Consider the following 18273-nt stretch of genomic DNA (forward strand, 5'->3'; position numbering starts at 1 on the left):
GCATATGAAGATAACAAACAAATGGAATGTGAAGATGAGGTTAAAAGGAGATAACAATCAAAGAACTGGATTGAATATTTTGCTGTTTAGAATCGTTTAAGCAGCAAGTAATAGATATGGATCCAGATGTTAATTGAAGGATGCTTGTTTTTGCCAAGATCTAGAGAGTCATTTTGCTTGTTATCGTAGAATTTATGCTGAATAGGAAAAAAACTAAAACTGTTCAAATGAGTCTTAATAACTGTCTTTGATAAAAAAAAATTGCAGTAACTAACACAGATACAAGAATTTATTAAACATTTATTTTGCATTCATTTTTATCTTTCCTAAAAGATTAACATATAAAAGTAATCATTAATACAGTAATCGATCATGGACGAATTGTAATTTTTAGAATTGATTATTATATTTGATTAACACAATTTTGATATACGCAGCAACATCAAAGGATTAATTAATCGTGTTAATCAAAGGATACCTGTATTTGTCATAATAATTCTCACATTCAGATTTATAGCTTTTTTCTCGGATATCTCCTATTAGAACTCTATTCCAATCATCTAGAATTTAACCTTTTTATCAGGTCCTCTGAAATATGCAGAGTAGCCACTACAAAACTTTTATACCTCCATAGCTCAGAATTTCTGGTCAAATATCACCTATTCAGGCTACCTTTCTGCATTTCAAGTTTGTGATGCCGTTTTCCACCTCAAATACTAATATGTACTCCTCTTTGCATTCCTCTTGAAAATGTTCTAGTATGGTGCGGACACTGCTTGTTTCATTTAAGTCTTTCAGAGTAATTACTTCACACATCTAGTATATTCTTATATTCAGTTTTCACATCACCCTTATAAACTTTGATTCCTTTTACAGCACTCTTTCCTCCATTTCTAAACTTTTTCAACAGCCTCCAAAACATTTTGCCACATTTCTGATATTTTCTGTTTATTTTCTATATTTTTTATGTTCCAAAGAATAAAGACAAAAACTAGTGAGATCTTTCTGAGCAATAAATACAAAATGTTATATTCAGGCAATGACAATCAAGGAAAAGAAGGAATAGCCATAGTATTCAACACAAAATACGAGGCTCATCTTTTTGAATGGCAGCCAATCTCAAGTAGAGTAATGTGGGCAAATATGAGAATGGGAAACTGGACAATGAGACTTATTTGTGCCTATGTTCCCACAGAAGGTTCTACTAAGGTAGAAGTGGAGGAATTTTTTGAGGCTTTAGAAAAAGCAACTGACACAATCAAAAAGGAAAACTTGGTCCTTGTTGGAGATCTAAATAGCAGAGTAGGAAATGATTGTGAGACATACAAAAATATTTTGGGAAAATTTGGAGAAAAGGGCAAAGCTAATCATAATGGCAAATATCTGTTGGATTTCTGCTCAGGACATGGACTGGTTATTATTAACACCATGTTCAAACATAAAAATGTGCACAAATTCACATCGAGAGAAGAGGCAAGGAATAAGAAAAATCTCATCGAGTATGTTATTGTTGATAGTGATGTTTTCTCCTGGTGCAGGACACCAGAGTGTACAGAGGATTTGAAAATGGAAGTGATCACTATTTAGTCTTGAGCAGGATAAAATTGAATTTCATATTGAAAAGAATAACATGTAAGAAAGTTTTAAAGCGAATAAAAAGTTGAGCAGCTCTCAGATGTGAACTGTAGACTAAAATACACAAAGATTATTGAAGAAAAAATAAATGACTTTGAGAACAGGAATCAAACCTTGGAGATTCAGGGCAAACTCTCAAGAAAACATTCATCGATTCTGCCAGAGAGGCATGTGGTGAGGATGTCTGCAAGGATAAAAAAATCAGAACTCCTTGGAGGACACAGGAGGTTAAACAGTCAGTGAAGGAAAAGAAGAAAGCATATCAAAAGTTCCTGGCAAATAAGTCAGCTTGTGCTCTTAGAGAATATAGAGACAAATGCAAGAATGCTAAACACTGTGTAAAACTAGCTAAACAAAAGTCATGGGAGGACTTTGGCAAGAATATAGAAAATAAATATCAAGAAGGTGGCAAAATATTCTGGAGGTTGTTGAAGAAGCTTAGGAATGGAGAAAAGAGTGCTGTAAAAGGAGTTAGAGATGATAAAGGTGATATGAAAACGGGAGAAAAAGATATCCTTGAAGTATGGAGTAATCACTTTAAAAAACTGCTAAATGAAACAAACAGTGATGACAGCATAGTAGTAAAAAAAAAACTGACCAAGCATTCAGTCAGGAATACATATCCATACTTGAAGTAGAAAAAGCCATCAAAGGCTTGAAATGTGGAAAGGCAGAAGGAGTAGATGATATTCGACCAGAAATGTCAGAGTATGGTGGTATGAGAGTCTTACAGTGGCTGCACTGCATAGTTCAGAAAGCCTGGACAGAGGGACGAATTCCCAATGATTGGAGTAGAGCTCTCATAGTACCCATATATAAAAAGGGAAATAAAACTGAATGTGAGAATTACAGAGGTATTTCCCTACTGAGTGTTCCTGGCAAGATCTATGCACGTATACTTGAGAAACGGTTAATAAGAATTGTGGAAGAAAGCTTGGTGAAGAACAAGCTGGATTCAGGCCAAATAGAGGCTGTGAGGATCAGATCTTCACTTTTCGACAAATAGTTGAGAAAGCATGGGAATATAACAAAGATTTGTATTTAAGTTTTGTCGATTTGGAAAAGGCATATGACAAGGTGCCAAGAGAGAAGTTATTCAATATGCCAGTTATATGGTGTCAATGGGGCATTATATCATACAATACTTAAGTCTTTATTTGAGTTGTAAGTCAGCAGTTAGAACTGAAGGAAGTACAGGAAGATGGTTTAATGTTAAATCTGGTGTGAGACAAGGATGTATATTATCCCCTCTGTTATTCATTATCTATATGGATCACATTATGAAGCAAAGTGGTAGTAAACATGATATCAAAACTGGAGATGTTAATGTCCGCTCTTTGCTTTATGCAGATGATGTTATACTTCTAAATAAATCCGCTACAAGTCTGCAAGATTCTCTGACTAAATTGAATAGCTGTTATAATAGATATGGTATGAAGGTCAGCAATAAAAAGACAAAGACAATGAAAATAGGCAGAATCATTGAAAATGTCAACTGTGTTGTGAATGGAGAACCTGTGGAACAAGTAAAACATTTCAGCTACTTAGGCACAATTTTTAGTGAAGATAGTAAATTGAACATAGAAATAGACAACAGAATCAGCAAAGCTGGTATGGTGGGAAGTCAACTGAATAAATTCATATGGAATAAGAGAGAAATTAGTCGGAACACTAAATTAGCTGTATACAAGACAGTGTTCAAACCAGTTTTAACTTATGGATCTGAGAGCTGGGTCAGAAATAAAACACTTGACCAAAGACTAGAGACTGTGTATATGAGTGTCGCGAGAAAGATTATAGGCATGAACAGATGGCATCAATGGCAATATCATATTAAAAACGAGGATGTTAGGAAAGAACTTGACATTATCGGCATCCAGGAATGCGTTTGCAGAGCTAATCTCAGGTGGTATGGTCACTTAAACAGAATGGGCGAAGAAAGATTAGCAAAACAACTGTTCTCTGCTAGGTTGGCAGGAAAACGACCCAGAGGAAGAATAAGATATAGGTGGATTGATACGGTACAAAGTGCCTTAGACGATAGAAATATAAGATCTGATAATGTTGGAGTCTTGACAAGTAACAGACTAATTTGGAGGAAAATTGTAGATAGGAAGTTAGTAACGATGTAATTTTTTTCATGTAGTACTATCATATCCTGTATACCCCTTGAGGGTACATGGCAGGAATTTGATGATGAAAAATAAAGGTAATGGAATAAAAGCAAAGCATAAGAAGACCGGTTGATTTGACATGTTTAAAGCTGCACTGAGTATACGTGCTGACCTGTGGTTAGTTTTTTTTTTTTTTTTTTTTTTTTTTTTTTTTTTTTTTTTTTTTTTTTTTTACAGACCTCAAGGGAAACTTGAGGATTCATAGTAGACAGTTTGGTGTAGCACCATCCATTGAAAATATGTATAGAAACAGGAATATTAATGAAAGAAGTGATTGGAGTGAGTCAGGAAATTACAATGTACTAGGATATACATTAAAATAAATTTTAATATATTTCAATATTTCGGCAATGTCACGTTGCCATTTTCAAGAAAATGGCTGTATTGGTGAACCACCAATGTGTTCACCAATACAGCCACCCTGGTCTTGCTGACCATGTGCTGGATACCTGCCATAGAATACGGTGGAAGAAAGCCAAGATAATACACTGTAGCAAATACAGATATGAAAGGCTTTTCATGGAATCAGCTTCAGCCCTAAGAAACGATCCAAACCTCAACAAATTTGGCTGCATGAGACTTCCTCAAATTTGGAAAAAATACATTAGAAGACCCTCAGCCCAATCGCCCAAGAATATCAACATTGCCTGCTAGAGGGCACCATTAGCACTTTAGGAAAAATAATAGCTTCCTACTTCTTCCTCAGTTAATGTTTTGTTGTGCTTGCGGGCACGTGTCTTGTACTTAAGTTCTTGAAAATGGCAACATGACGAAATATTGAAATATATTAAAATTTATTTTAATGTATATCCTAGTACACTGTAATTTTCTTAAATTATATAGTGAAAATACATAACCTACGTCTGAGCCTATTCACGAGAATAGCCTCTTATGGATAGAATATCAAGAATTTTTATTGAGATTTTTTGATGCAGCACTCAAAACATGAGAACAGTATTCTAAGCATAAGCAGATTTAGGATTTATTCACTTGTTGACATGATACCACTTCTCATGTTAACAAGTGAACATGAGAATGTGGTATCTTCAGTGGAAAAGAACATCAAGTGATTTGGGAGGGTTGAAGAAGCTATGAATGAAACGGGGTTTTTTTTTTTTCTACGAAAAACAACGAGCATAAGACAGCAGAAGAAGAGAAATCATATCTTGTTTGGAAAGTTATATATTATCAAAATATAAGGGAAAGTGAAGTGTGATATTTCTTGTAAATAAAATAAGACAGGAGTGCATTGCGAAAGCAATGAAGTTCACATTATCCTCACCATTTTGAATTCCTTACCATTTTGCTTTAGCAAAATGGTAAGGAATTCAATGTTTAAGGCACTGATTATACCATAAACACTGACAAGTTTGTCAATTCAGTTACTAAGTGATCACTTTTCAAAAGTATATCATAAGTTTTAAAAGAGGTAAACCCTAGACATATCGGTACACAATAAATAACGGAAAAAACTCAGGTAAAAAGATTATTTATTAGTATAATTTTCGCCTGTGCGTCGCAGGCATCTTCAGTACATTAAGCTCAAAATTAAACACTAACTGACAATTCCAAAAAGCGCCACCTAAGTAGCTGGTGTAAGATAACTAAAAAGGTCAATAACTTTCTTAAAAAAAAAAAAAAAAAAATTAATACAATAAAAAGTTCAGAAAGATTAGCTGATTTGTAAACTACTATCTCCCATAAAGGGTATAGACATAAGCTGTCGGATCTGTTTAAGTTAGGAGAATGAAGTAGAGTTTCACATGTTTCTTTATAAAGGCGTTCCAAGAGAAACTGATTTTTGTGAAGAACTCGTCTTTCTCCAATGAACTCTGAGTCTAGTGAAGATGGCATGTTCAGAAAGTCCAGACTTTTCAGGTTTAAAGTATTCAATATAAGATTGGTGTTCTTCTAGCAGAATAGAGGCAGATCTTCCCGTTTGTCCGAAATAAGATAATCCACAAGAGCATGGAATCTGGTAGACACCTGGATGATTAAGATGTGGAAGCTTGTCCTTAGGAGACGTGAGAAAGGTGGAGATTTTTCTAAATGGTCGAAAGGCAACAAAAATATTCAGTGGTTTTAAAACTTTTGCTATACATTCACTGATGCCTTGTACATAAGGGATAGTAATGCACATTATTTCCTCTGTGTTTGAAGAGGAAGACATTAAAACTACTCAAAGTTCTTTTAATGAAGCAATTCTTATAACCATTAGATAGAAAGGATGAAGTTATGTACTGTAGTTCTTTCTGTAAAAGATCATCTGTAGAACAAAAGGAGTGGGCCCGATGAACCAGTGTTTTAATAGTTCCTGCCTTTTGACTGGGATGGTGATGAGATTCCACATGGATATAATGGCCTGTATGAGTCTTCTTTCTATAAACTGAGAAATGTAGGTTACCATCTGGTTGGCGAAGAATTAGAAGATCTAAAAAGGCTAACTGCTTATTTGATTCTACTTCTAGGGTAAACTTGATCCTAGGATGAAATGCGTTTAACTTAGTGAGAAATTGTTGAAGTTCATCAGAAGAGCCATTCCATACAGCAAAAATGTCATCGACATATCTGAACCAATGCGTAGGTCTGGGAGAAATATTGTCAAAGATACGTTGTTCAAAATGTTCCATAAAGAAATTGGAGATAGCAGGAGAAAGAGGATTACCCATTGCTGTTCCTTCAATTTGTTGATACAACTTATTTTTAAAGGAAAAATAACCAGAATTTATTACAAAATCAAATGCATTAACAGATTAATATTCCTTAAACGATGTAAGATGGCCCAGGTTATTCCAACCTGTTGTAAAATAAAAGAAGTTTTTAGGTCCCCAAAAGCTCATCGGATCTACTTCAAAGCTAGTAAGGCTTTTAAATATTCAGCTACACGAAGCTAAAAAATCTCTTGCCATCTTAAATAGAGAAATTATGGATATAAAAAATGCTCTGGAATCTGTTTTAACTGTTGAAACTTTTACTACTGTAATGCGCATATCTTCGAGTTCTTACTTAAAGGTCTTTAATGATTCTCGTGACAAGCTAAAACACAAATTTGAATCACTAGTCAGCTTACCTAGATCCAGTAATAATACTATTGATATAGATAAAGTAGTCATAAATGTTTCCAGACGTCCACTAACAGACTGTGAACATTTTGTTTTATCAAAAGGATATGACTTCACTGTTACACTGAATAAGGTGCCAATTATGGATTTTTTTCATAACATGGACAGGGGTATTCAATCCTTATCCCAAAAAACAGCCAACAGATTACGTTTTGAATGTGCACAAATTCTTTTTCATGCCAAGCCTCCTCGTCCTAATCTTTCTTACTCTGAGTTTAAAGCATTGAAATCACTGAAGAATAACAATAATTTAATAATTGCGAAAGCTGATAAGGGAAGGCTATAGTGATTCAAGATAGGAAGGAATATGAGAGAAAAATGTCACTTTTACTTCGCAACTATTCAACTTATAGGCCTCTTACATTGGATCCTACATGGAGTCAATTGAAGAGACTTAATTCTCTTATAGATAATGTATCTACATGGAATGAAGATCAAAAGATAAAACTTAAAACCTTCTTCGGTCATCCACCTAGATTGTATGGTCTTCCGAAAGTTCATAAATCAGGCATTCTGTTGAGACCAGTCATAGATTGTATAGGTTGCCCCACTTACAAAATCTCAATATTTTTATCAAATTTACTCTCCTCTTCAACTAGAAGAACTGATACTTATATAAAAAATACTTTGGATTTCAAAAATAAAATTTCAGATCTTCATTTGGATGTTTCTGATATGATCAGTTTAGATGTTGTTTCTTTATTTACAAATGTGCCTCTTTCGGAAAGTATTGAATTACTACAACAGGAATTTCCTTCTGACATTGTAAACGTATTTGATTTTGTAATAAATTCTGGTTATTTTTCCTTTAAAAATAAGTTGTATCAACAAATTGAAGGAACAGCAATGGGTAATCCTCTTTCTCCTGCTATCTCCAATTTCTTTATGGAACATTTTGAACAACTTATCTTTGACAATATTTCTCCCAGACCTACGCATTGGTTCAGATATGTCGATGACATTTTTGCTGTATGGAATGGCTCTTCTGATGAACTTCAACAATTTCTCAATAAGTTAAACGCATTTCATCCTAGGATCAAGTTTACCCTAGAAGTAGAATCAAGTAAGCAGTTAGCCTTTTTAGATCTTCTAATTCTTCGCCAACCAGATGGTAACCTACATTTCTCAGTTTATAGAAAGACGACTCATACAGGCCATTATATCCATGCGGAATCTCATCACCATCCCAGTCAAACGGCAGGAACTATTAAAACACTGGTTCATCGGGCCCACTCCTTTTGTTCTACAGATGATCTTTTACAGAAAGAACTACAATACATAACTTCATCCTTTCTATCTAATGGTTATAAGAATTGCTTCATTAAAAGAACTTTGAGTAGTTTTAATGTCTTCCTCTTCAAACACAAAGGAAATAACACGCATTACTATCCCTTATGTACAAGGCATCAGTGAACGTATAGCAAAAGTTTTAAAACCACTGAATATTTTTGTTGCCTTTCGACCATTTAGAAAAATCTCCACCTTTCTCACGTCTCCTAAGGACAAGCTTCCACATCTTAATCATCCAGGTGTCTACCAGATTCCGTGCTCTTGTGGATTATCTTATTTCGGACAAACGGGAAGATCTGCCTCTATTCGGCTAAAAGAACACCAATCTTATATTGAATACTTTAAACCTGAAAAGTCTGGACTTTCTGAACATGCCATCTTCACTAGACAGAGTTCATTGGAGAAAGACAAGAGTTCTTCACAAAAGTCAGTTTCTCATGGAATGCTACTTAGGTGCCGCTTTTTGGAATTGTCAATTAGTGTTTAATTTTGAGCTTAATGTACTGAAGATGCCTGCGACACACAGGTGAAAATTATACTAATAAATAATCTTTTTACGCGAGTTTTTTCTGTTATTTATTGTGTAAGGGTATATCATCTAGGTCAGGAGTCGGGAACCGGCGGCTCTTGGCTGAACAAAGTGTGGCTCTTTTATATTGAATTAAAAGATACATAATTAATACAAACAACTAAATATTGTTTTTTGATACAGCCTGTTCGTGGCACTAGATACTATGCATGTGGCTTGTATTTCGCATGAAATTTTGTGACATGAACAACTGACAACTACGTTATATTTGAAATACGGCTAAATGTTAATCCTGCCTAAGGTAACTAGTGCCACAGCAAAAATTTGAACTAATCGGTCAGCTGTCCTGTCAAACACCACAGATTTTAACTGTCAAAATAAACATTCTGTTAGTTAACTTATTTATTGTGGTACATGTTGCAATGTTTGTTTTCAGTTCTGTAGTAATTTAAGAAGCAAAGCAAGATAAATGGGAGGAGACTTCAACATAGCTTTTAAAACAATGCAGAAATCCAACAGGGACTTCTGACCAAATTTAAGAAGCAAAGCAAGATAAATGGGAGGAGACTTCAACATAGCTTTTAAAACAATGCAGAAAACCAACAGGGACTTCTGACCAAATGTCTAGTCCTTACTTTTTTCATGGTGCACTTCATCAATAAGTGTCTACTTGGATAGTGATCAAAGATGTATGGACTGGCAATCGGGATTTAGATAACCAAACTGTATTCTCTATTGGCTTAAATCAAAAGACAATGATGGTATAACAAGATGAAATGTCAAGAAGAGAGAAATTACCCATTTAAACAAAGCTCCAGGGAACCAGGTGAACAGTGAATCAGGTATTATAACTGAGACATCACTAAAGGAGATGGGAAAATAGTTTGATGTAAAATCAGGGGCAACATAATTTTATCATGCTACCTCAACTGTTATTTCATGTGACCATCATCATCTCAGAAAACTTTTACAGTACTCTTTCCTGCATTGCTACTAGTCTCCAGAATATTTTTACCACCTTCCTTATGTTTATTTTCAATGTTCTTACCAAAGTCTTCCCATGACTTTTGTTTAGCTAATTTTACACACTGCTTCACTTTCTCATATTTTTCTCTGTATTTTCTAAGGGCACAAAGTTGACTTACTTGCCAGTAACTTTCAATATGATTTCTTCTTTTCCTTCACTGCCTCTTTAACTTCCTGAGTCCACCATGGAGTTTGGATTTTTCTATCCTTGCAGACAAACTAACTACATGCCTTACCGGCTGAATCAATCAATGTTTCCATCAGGGTTTGCCAGTGAAACTCAAAGGTTTAGTTCTTGTTTTCAATTCTTTCATGAATAACATACAGTAAAGGATTAAGGCAAAAGCAGAAATATTCATGAGATAGTAACTGGAGTGAGTCATGCTCAAAACAAAATGGCGATCACTTCCAATTTCAAATCCTCTGTATGCTCATGTGTACTGAACCAGTGGGAAAACATCACTTCTTGCATCCTCTCTTATGTTGGAACACTGCATCAGTAATAACTAGTCCACGTCCTGAACAGAAATCCAGCAGATACTTACCAGGCACTGTCTCTACTTTTCTCCAAATTTTTCCAAAACATTTCCACATGTCTGGTAATCACGATAAACTCTGAGAATACTATCTTTGGATCCATAGTAAAAGAATATGATTATTTTATCACCAGTTGGTGACAGTAATCATGCCACGCTTTCTTAAGAAGTATCTAACTATATTGATATTCCCATTAGAACATATTACATGCTGAACTACAAAGCTGGAAATTATGATCAATTTAAAAGAATACTATCTTTGGTCCCATGGTATTAGTTACTGAATGGTAAAAATGTCAGCAATGCATGGAAATCTTTGAAAAAGTGCTTAAATGAAGTAGTATTTGAAATAGGTTGGGAGTGACTAAAAGTTGGAAGTGACAGGCTAAAGGCAACTGAAAAGAATTTTACTGTTAAGCTGAAAGCAAGGGGCGCTTAAGGATCAAAGCTGTATAACTGAAAGGAGACCTCCACATAGCCTTTAAAGGAATGCAGAGAACTGACCAGAGCTTCTGACCCAATGTGCAATCCTCACCTTCTCGTAGTGCACCCTGTTAACACGTTCGCTGCCAACTACGAGTATGCTCGTAGTTGGTATATGAGCCTCACAAGCCAACTACGAATATACTCTTATGTTGACTCGTACTGACCTTGAAGAAGTGAAAGTGCTTGGTGTGTGGTAACAAACTATGCCCGAGGAGCGTGGCAGTGAACGTGTTAAGTATCTACCTGGATACTGAAAGAATTAGGATGGGCTGGAAATTTCAGATTTAGCCAACCAAATTGTATTCTTATTGGCTTAAACCATAATATAAAAAAAGTTAATGAAAAAGTAAAAGAAAGAATGAATGTGGAAGAATAACTTTACTGAATGCAAATGATACCTTGGTATCAGAAGCAGATGGAGTTCAAATAATGAGTGCTCACTTTCCCAAGATCTATCAACTTGGAGTATGTAACAGTGTGCAGTGTTTCCACTGCACTGGATAAAGAGACGGATGCATGAGAAAGAGGCTCTAAGCATTGCACTGCCTAGATAAGAATTCTGCAATTGGGACATATGGATACTGCACACATCTGCTAAAAGAATGTTCTGTCAACTGGCTAAACCCTTAACACGTTTGTGATTGTCCTACCTTGTGTACCACTATAACCATTGATATGCCACAATATGACCTTTGCTGTTCTTGTGCCATTAAAATCCTAAATCATCATCATAACCTCCAGCAAGAACCAACTTTTTCTTTTCATTGTCAGTTTCCTTCTCCAGTGCCTCGAAAAATTCCTCCACTTCTTCCTTGGTAGAACCCATCTGTGTCACCATAGGCACAAATAAGTCTCATTGTCCAGTTCCCTTCTGATATTTGCACACATCACTACTTGATATCGCATGCCATTAAAGAAGATTATCCTCATATTCACTGTTGAAAACCTAAAGTTACTCCTTTTCCCTGATCATTATTGCCTGAATATAACATTTTATTTGTTGATAAGGATCTCACCTCTTTTTGTATTCTTAGTTTCGATAACACCTATTATGTTAATCTGGTATTTACCAATTTCTTCTGCTAGTTCTATTTCTTCTCCATTGATGCTTCTTATGTAAACAGTGTGCCAATCTTGAACTCTGCTGATGTTCAGTTGGAGTATGTTCTGAGATCTGTTCCAGTAGATGACTTTTTGCTATTTGCTCTGGTTCCCTAATGAAAACTACCAGGATCTTGCTAAACCAGGCAATGTCCCAACAGACATTGCCTGGTTATATGGTACAACATGACATTCTGTCATGTTGTACCATCATTTTGCATTATAGTTTAAGCCAATTAGAATAGTTTAATTAGTTAAATCCCAAATTGCAAGCCTATGCTAGTTCATTCAGTATCCACGTAGATAGCTAACACAGTGCCCTACAAGGAAGGCGAGGATTATACATTAGGTCAAAAGCACTGGTCAGTTCTTCACATTCATTAAAAATGTATGTGGAGGTCTCCTTCCAGTTATTTAGCTTGGACTATGAAAACAGGCAAGAATGGAATGGAAAACATGTCAGCCCGATTGGCTGATGGTTAACATACACCCTCTCCAACAAACAGGTTCAGGATTTGAATTCTGCAACATTCATCGATGTTTGTTAGTCTTTAGTTGAAAAATGAATTTCATAACTTAAAGTGCAATAATTTCATCTCACACCTACACAGAGGCCTGAAGTGACTTGAAAAGTTTCATACTGGGTCATTAGAGCAAGGTTTCTAGATGGTGGGCAAAATATCCATAAGATATAAAAATAATAAAAAGAAGAATTAATCCTTAGTTGACCTGAGATAGTAATGTACTACAGGATGACAACCATTAATGAATGGAAGTTGCATAAAAAAAAAATTCACGCAAATTAAATATAGAAATAGACAACAGAATAAATTTCTATGGAATAAAAGAAATTTTGGCCAAACATTAAACTAGCATCAAAAGACAATGTTCAAAACAAATTAACTTATGAATTTGAGAATTGGATTAGAAATTAAACAGTTGATCACAAACTAGACCATAACTATGAGTTGAGAAAAACTGAGAGACGATATCAGTCACTTAAACAGAATTGGAGAAGGAAAATTAGTAAAACAGCTATTTGATGGCAGAAAATAATAATGATAATAATACACAAAGAAGATTAGGTGGAAAGATGCAGTTAACAGCACCCTTAGAAGACCAACCAAAATATAAGATCTGACAATATAAATGAGAGAAAACAGACTAATTGGGAGTAAAACTGTTGATAAGAAGTTAGCAATAATAAACTTTTCATTTAGTACTATTGTAGCATCCTGAAATACTTGGCAAGAAATTATATTCTTGTTTAATCCTTTATCCAAGCGTGAGCAAACAAAGGTTGCACGTGAAGTATCTTCATGAATAGATTGATGACTTCACATCAATTGCCTTAGTATTCCATACTGCAAAGCATCTTTCTTTTCTATTTGTATATGGGAAATAGAACTTTTGCATCAATTCAACCCTGTTATCTCTTCTGGGTCTGGCTGCCACTGTTGAGACCTCAATAAAAGTAAAAATCCGTCTGAGTAGTGGCCTTCCCATAATGTAGAGCATTACACACATCTGAAAGTAAGTGTGCTTTACATTATGGGATACTAAGGCAAATTATGTGAAATCTATGAATCGAAAGGCTTAGGTGTTGCTGATCATTCATATTAATTTACTGAACATATATTTCACTAGTTTTCTATCCAGAATCATCAGGGCACAAATTATAACTGTGACAACACTACACTAAAACATTAGAAACAATTCAATTTGTACATCATGAAAATTATGGAAACAGCTACCGTGTTAGAGTAAAACCTTTTAGTTTAATATAAACAAACACTCAACATTTAGGCCTTCACATTAAAGTCATCATCTAGAGTATACACATATATACAAAAAAATAAGCTGCACTACAATCTACATGGTATGCTAAAGTTACTGACCAACCATTAAAAGTATTGGCCTGACCTCAGGTGAAAAAAAAAACTTTCCCATATCAAAGCTAGATCCTGTTATTGTTTTTATCTATTAGGTTACAAAATTAAATTAAGCTGGAGAACAACACATTCACACAAAAAAATTACTTAAGTATACATATAGATTACAACAAACCAGTAAGGATGGTGGCCAATAAAAGCTGAAAAATTGAAGTCCTAAAGTCAAGGTTTGCTGGAAAACTAAGTGGGCTGACTTCATATCAATATGAAGTTATCCCATTGGATGTGCCATCCAAATTCTTGGGATTTTTATGCCATTATTGTTAAGATTAGGGTGGTTAATCACAATTCACAGGCTTCTTTAAATTTCCATTCATACCAGGTTTTTGCATTATGTAAAGAACAAGTACTTTTCAAATCAATTTGGTTTAAGACATTAAGAGTTGTGATCTGAGAGGTCTGCTTCACTAAAATTGTTACATTTAATGTGTCATTCACGTTTTTTTTTTTTCCTTTTCCCGCCCCGACAGATAGGGATTGTATGTCCAGTTTCTCCAATATAAGGTAAGTTACAGGTGCAACAGATGCAATAAACTCCAGAGTGTGACAATGGGGGAGAGGATACTTAGAGGAGTTGAATATATTTTTTTAATTTTCAAGGTAGTTTAAAAATGGCATTAACATTATAATAGTATAGAATATTCTATTAATTTTTTTCTGATGACCCTTTAATGTATGGGATAGCTATGGTTTTACTGTATTCTATATTATTTATTGTTGAAGTTTTAGGAAGAACTGTAGCATTAAAATATGCTACAGTTTCCACTAGCTATCTATAACGAGTCCACCTACAGTGTACAATGATAGAAGGATATTAGTAGGGACATATAACTGCAGATCTCTACGGGATGATGATAGATTGGAAGAACTGATGAAGGATTTGGACCATATAAAATAGGACGTTGTGGGCCTTTCAGAGAATAAGAAGGAAAGAAGAAACTCGTGCGATTAAAAGATGGACATCTACTCTACCACTGTGAATGTGACAGAAACTCAACTGGTGGTGTAGGATTCCTAATAAATAAAACAATCAAGAATAATGTCCTGTTTGTTAATAAAATAACATCAAGAATGGCTGAACCAGCAAGGCAATACCATATCTCCCAAATTATTTATAGCTGCACTACAGGAAGTCTTTAGAAGCCTTGATTGGGAAACAAAAAGAATAAATGTAAATGAAGAAAGGCTGCATCATCATCTGAAATTTGCAGATGATGTTGTCCTAATAGCAGATAATCTTGAAGATCTGAAAGAGAGGCTAAATCAGCTAAATGAAGCCTCCAGTGTAATTGGATTAAATATAGAGAAAAAACACAAATAATGATGAATAAATACATGAACCATAGAAATTATTATTATTATTATTATGCGACACCTCCAGGGAGTTCAAAGACTCATCGAGGAAGAGTGTTCCAACAGCATCGAAAGACTGATCCCTTCCAACTACTAACCATGCTCAAACTTGCTTAACTTTTTGCGGAGCTACTAATAGGCAGAGGCTCTACCAATCGACCAATCATTGCTGTCAAAGTTGAAAACCATGAAAGAGAACAAGTTACTATGTATATTTGGGCCAATTGTTATCCTTTGAGGATTGCCAAAGAAAAGAGATTGAATGAAGAATTCACCTTGGATGGATGGCTTATGGGAAAATGAGAGACATATTCAGAAGTGACATCTCTGTGTGTCTAAAAAGGAAAGCTTTCGACCAGTGCATACTTCCTTCCTAACAAACGGAGGAGAAACATGGACTTTAACAGCAGCCCTAAGCAAAAAGCTGAGAACAACACAACATTGCATGGAGAGAAGTATGCTAAAAATAACATTAAGAGATAGGAAGACAAATACCTGGATAAGAACTCAAATAGGTGTCATGGATATTGTAAAATATATAAAAAAGGCTAAGTGGAAATCGGCGCCATATTGTCAGATGCAGCGATGGGAGGTGGACTAGAAAAACAACAGAGTGGAGACCAATGGATGGAGCAAGACAAAGAGGAAGACCAAGAAGAAAGTGCAGGGATGAACTGGAACAAATTGCAGGAGTGAGATGGATGGGAGAGGCAGAAAACCAAGTGATCTGGAAAATTATGGGGGAGACCTTCGTCCAGCAGTGGACAGAACCAAAAGGTTGAAGAAGAAGAATGTCCTAACAAGGTGCCCTCTTTGGCAAATTAATGCAAACATACTTGTTGAGGTTGGAGCGCTTCATAACAGATGCTGATTCTACACATAGTACTTTGGACCTATAGCAACTTCTGCGTAAAAGCAATGTCTTCTTCCACTTAATTCTATATGAAGGAGTATCCAGAGCATGGTCTGCTAGTCCCAACTTATCATAAAGATGTTATCTGATTACTAGTGTGTCCAAAGTAGGCCAAACTGCAGGCACAATGAACATTATAAGCTTCAGGATGTGCAAGCGGATGACAATCTTTAGGAGAGTCGAAGAAGGTTGAGTTGCATGAATGGTTTAAAAGTGGCATGAAGATCATATTTGGAGAGAACTTCAGAGTTTTTTTTTTGTGTGTGCCCTTAATATATAGGATTAGAATAGTTCTGTTATGATACTGTGTGTTGGTTGTAGGAGCAATGAGGGTGCATGTATTATTTCATCTATTTTATAGGGGCTGCAACAATTGGCTAAAAAGGTGTTCTGAAGGTCAATGAGCTCAGTTTTGAACTCATTGTTACATGCTACTATGTAAATGCTACAGTTATATGGTGTAAATGGGACATTATATCAAGCAATACATAGTCTGTATTCAAGCTGTAAGTGAGCAGCTAGACTTGAAAAAAGGTACAGGAAGATGGTTTGAGGTTAAATCAGGTGTGTGACAAGAATGCAAATTATCTCCACTATTATTCATTATGAAGGAAAGTGGTATTAAATCTGATATAAAAATTGATGATATTAATCTTAGCTCTTTACTTTATGAAGATGATGTTATACTTCTTAATAAATCCAGTACAAGTCTGCAAGATTCCTTGACTAAATTGAATAACAGTTGTAATAAATTTGACATGAAAATCAGCAACAAAAATACAAAGACAATGAAATATAAGCAGAAGCACTGAAAACATCAACTGCATCTTGAATGGTGAACAAACATATAAGTAAAACATTTCAGGCACAATTTTGAGCGAAGATGGTAAATTAAATATGGAAATAGACAACAGAATTAGTAAAGCTGGTATGGTAGGAAGTCAACTGAATAAATTTATATAAAATAAGAAAGAAATTAGTCAAAACACTAAATTAGCTATATACAAGATGGTGTTCAAACTAATTTTAACTTACGAATCTGAGAGCTGAATTAGAAATAAAACTCTTGATTAAGAGTTTTATTTCTAATCAAAAACTGAAGACCTCTGATATGAGAGGTCTAAGAAACATTTGTGGGGTTAACAGATAGTATCAATGGAAGTATCACATTACAAATGAAGAATTAGGAAAGAACTTGTCATTGTTAGCATTCAGGCATGTGTTAACAGAGCTAATCTCAGGTGGTATAGTCACTGGTCACTTAAACAGAATAGGAAAGGAAAGATTAGCAAAACAAGTGTTCTTTGCCAGGTTGGCAAGGAAAAGACCCAGAGGAAGACCAAGATGTAGATAGATGGATTGATATAGTACAAAGCACCTTAAAATATACGATCTGATAATATTGGAATCTTGACAGATAACAGATTAATTTGGAGGGAAATTGTTGATCGAAAGTTTAGTGATGATGTAACTTTTTCATGTAGTACTATCATAATTATACTGTACACCCCCTGAGGGTACATATCAGGAATTTGATGATGCTCTGTGCACTCTTTACAATTACAAATAAATATTCATGTGATTCGTTTTTATTGAAAAAACAGAAATTAATCTATCAATCATGATAGAGATTAATTTATCTAACTGGCAATAAAAGATATATACTTGATCTATAAAAGAGGATATGATACTCACCAAAACTTTGAAATACTGTTGTTCTTAGACTTTTCATTGTACTTTATTCTTGCTTTATGTTGACAAGTATCAAAAATTTTTAAAGCTTTATATTTTTTAATTATAAATAACAGCTCACAAAATAATTCTGTGTAGTTCAAAGTGTGAGTGAAGCAGCTTAAAAAGGTTTCAAGGCAAAACTGCCTTGATTGTCTGTAACGTGTATAATTATCGACTCCTATTTTGTCCACTGTAAGAAAATGAATTTTTCTTAAATCCTCTTCATTGATCTGAACTTCTGAAAATTTCTGTTCTATATATATAATCTGAAAGTTTTGTCTGTAGCTTGCAGGAGCATAATTATCATAGCATGGTAATGCATCAGTCTGCATCATAGGAATCTAAAACAAGATTATAAAATAACTTGTTAACTGAAAATTTAAAAGGGAAAGATTTAATATAACAAAGATTTAATATATACT

General features: G+C 34.7%; 1 protein-coding gene across 1 annotated transcript in view; it reads right to left on the minus strand.

Moving 5' to 3' along the window:
- The window catches only part of LOC150109683 (caspase-6-like), a 272422-nt gene that overhangs the window by 210987 nt on the left and 43162 nt on the right, over positions 1-18273 (minus strand). The window contains exon 2 of the mRNA XM_090413966.1: positions 17813-18192. Within this exon, the coding sequence (XP_090270092.1) occupies positions 17813-18186 (374 nt within the window). The 5' untranslated portion in view covers positions 18187-18192. The remainder of the gene's footprint in view (positions 1-17812; positions 18193-18273) is intronic.

The sequence above is a fragment of the Typopeltis vanoorti genome, chromosome 2 (assembly GCF_054136105.1).
Source record: "Typopeltis vanoorti isolate ZY-2024b chromosome 2, IOZ_Tvanoo_1.0, whole genome shotgun sequence".
Lineage (NCBI taxonomy): Eukaryota > Metazoa > Arthropoda > Arachnida > Uropygi > Thelyphonidae > Typopeltis > Typopeltis vanoorti.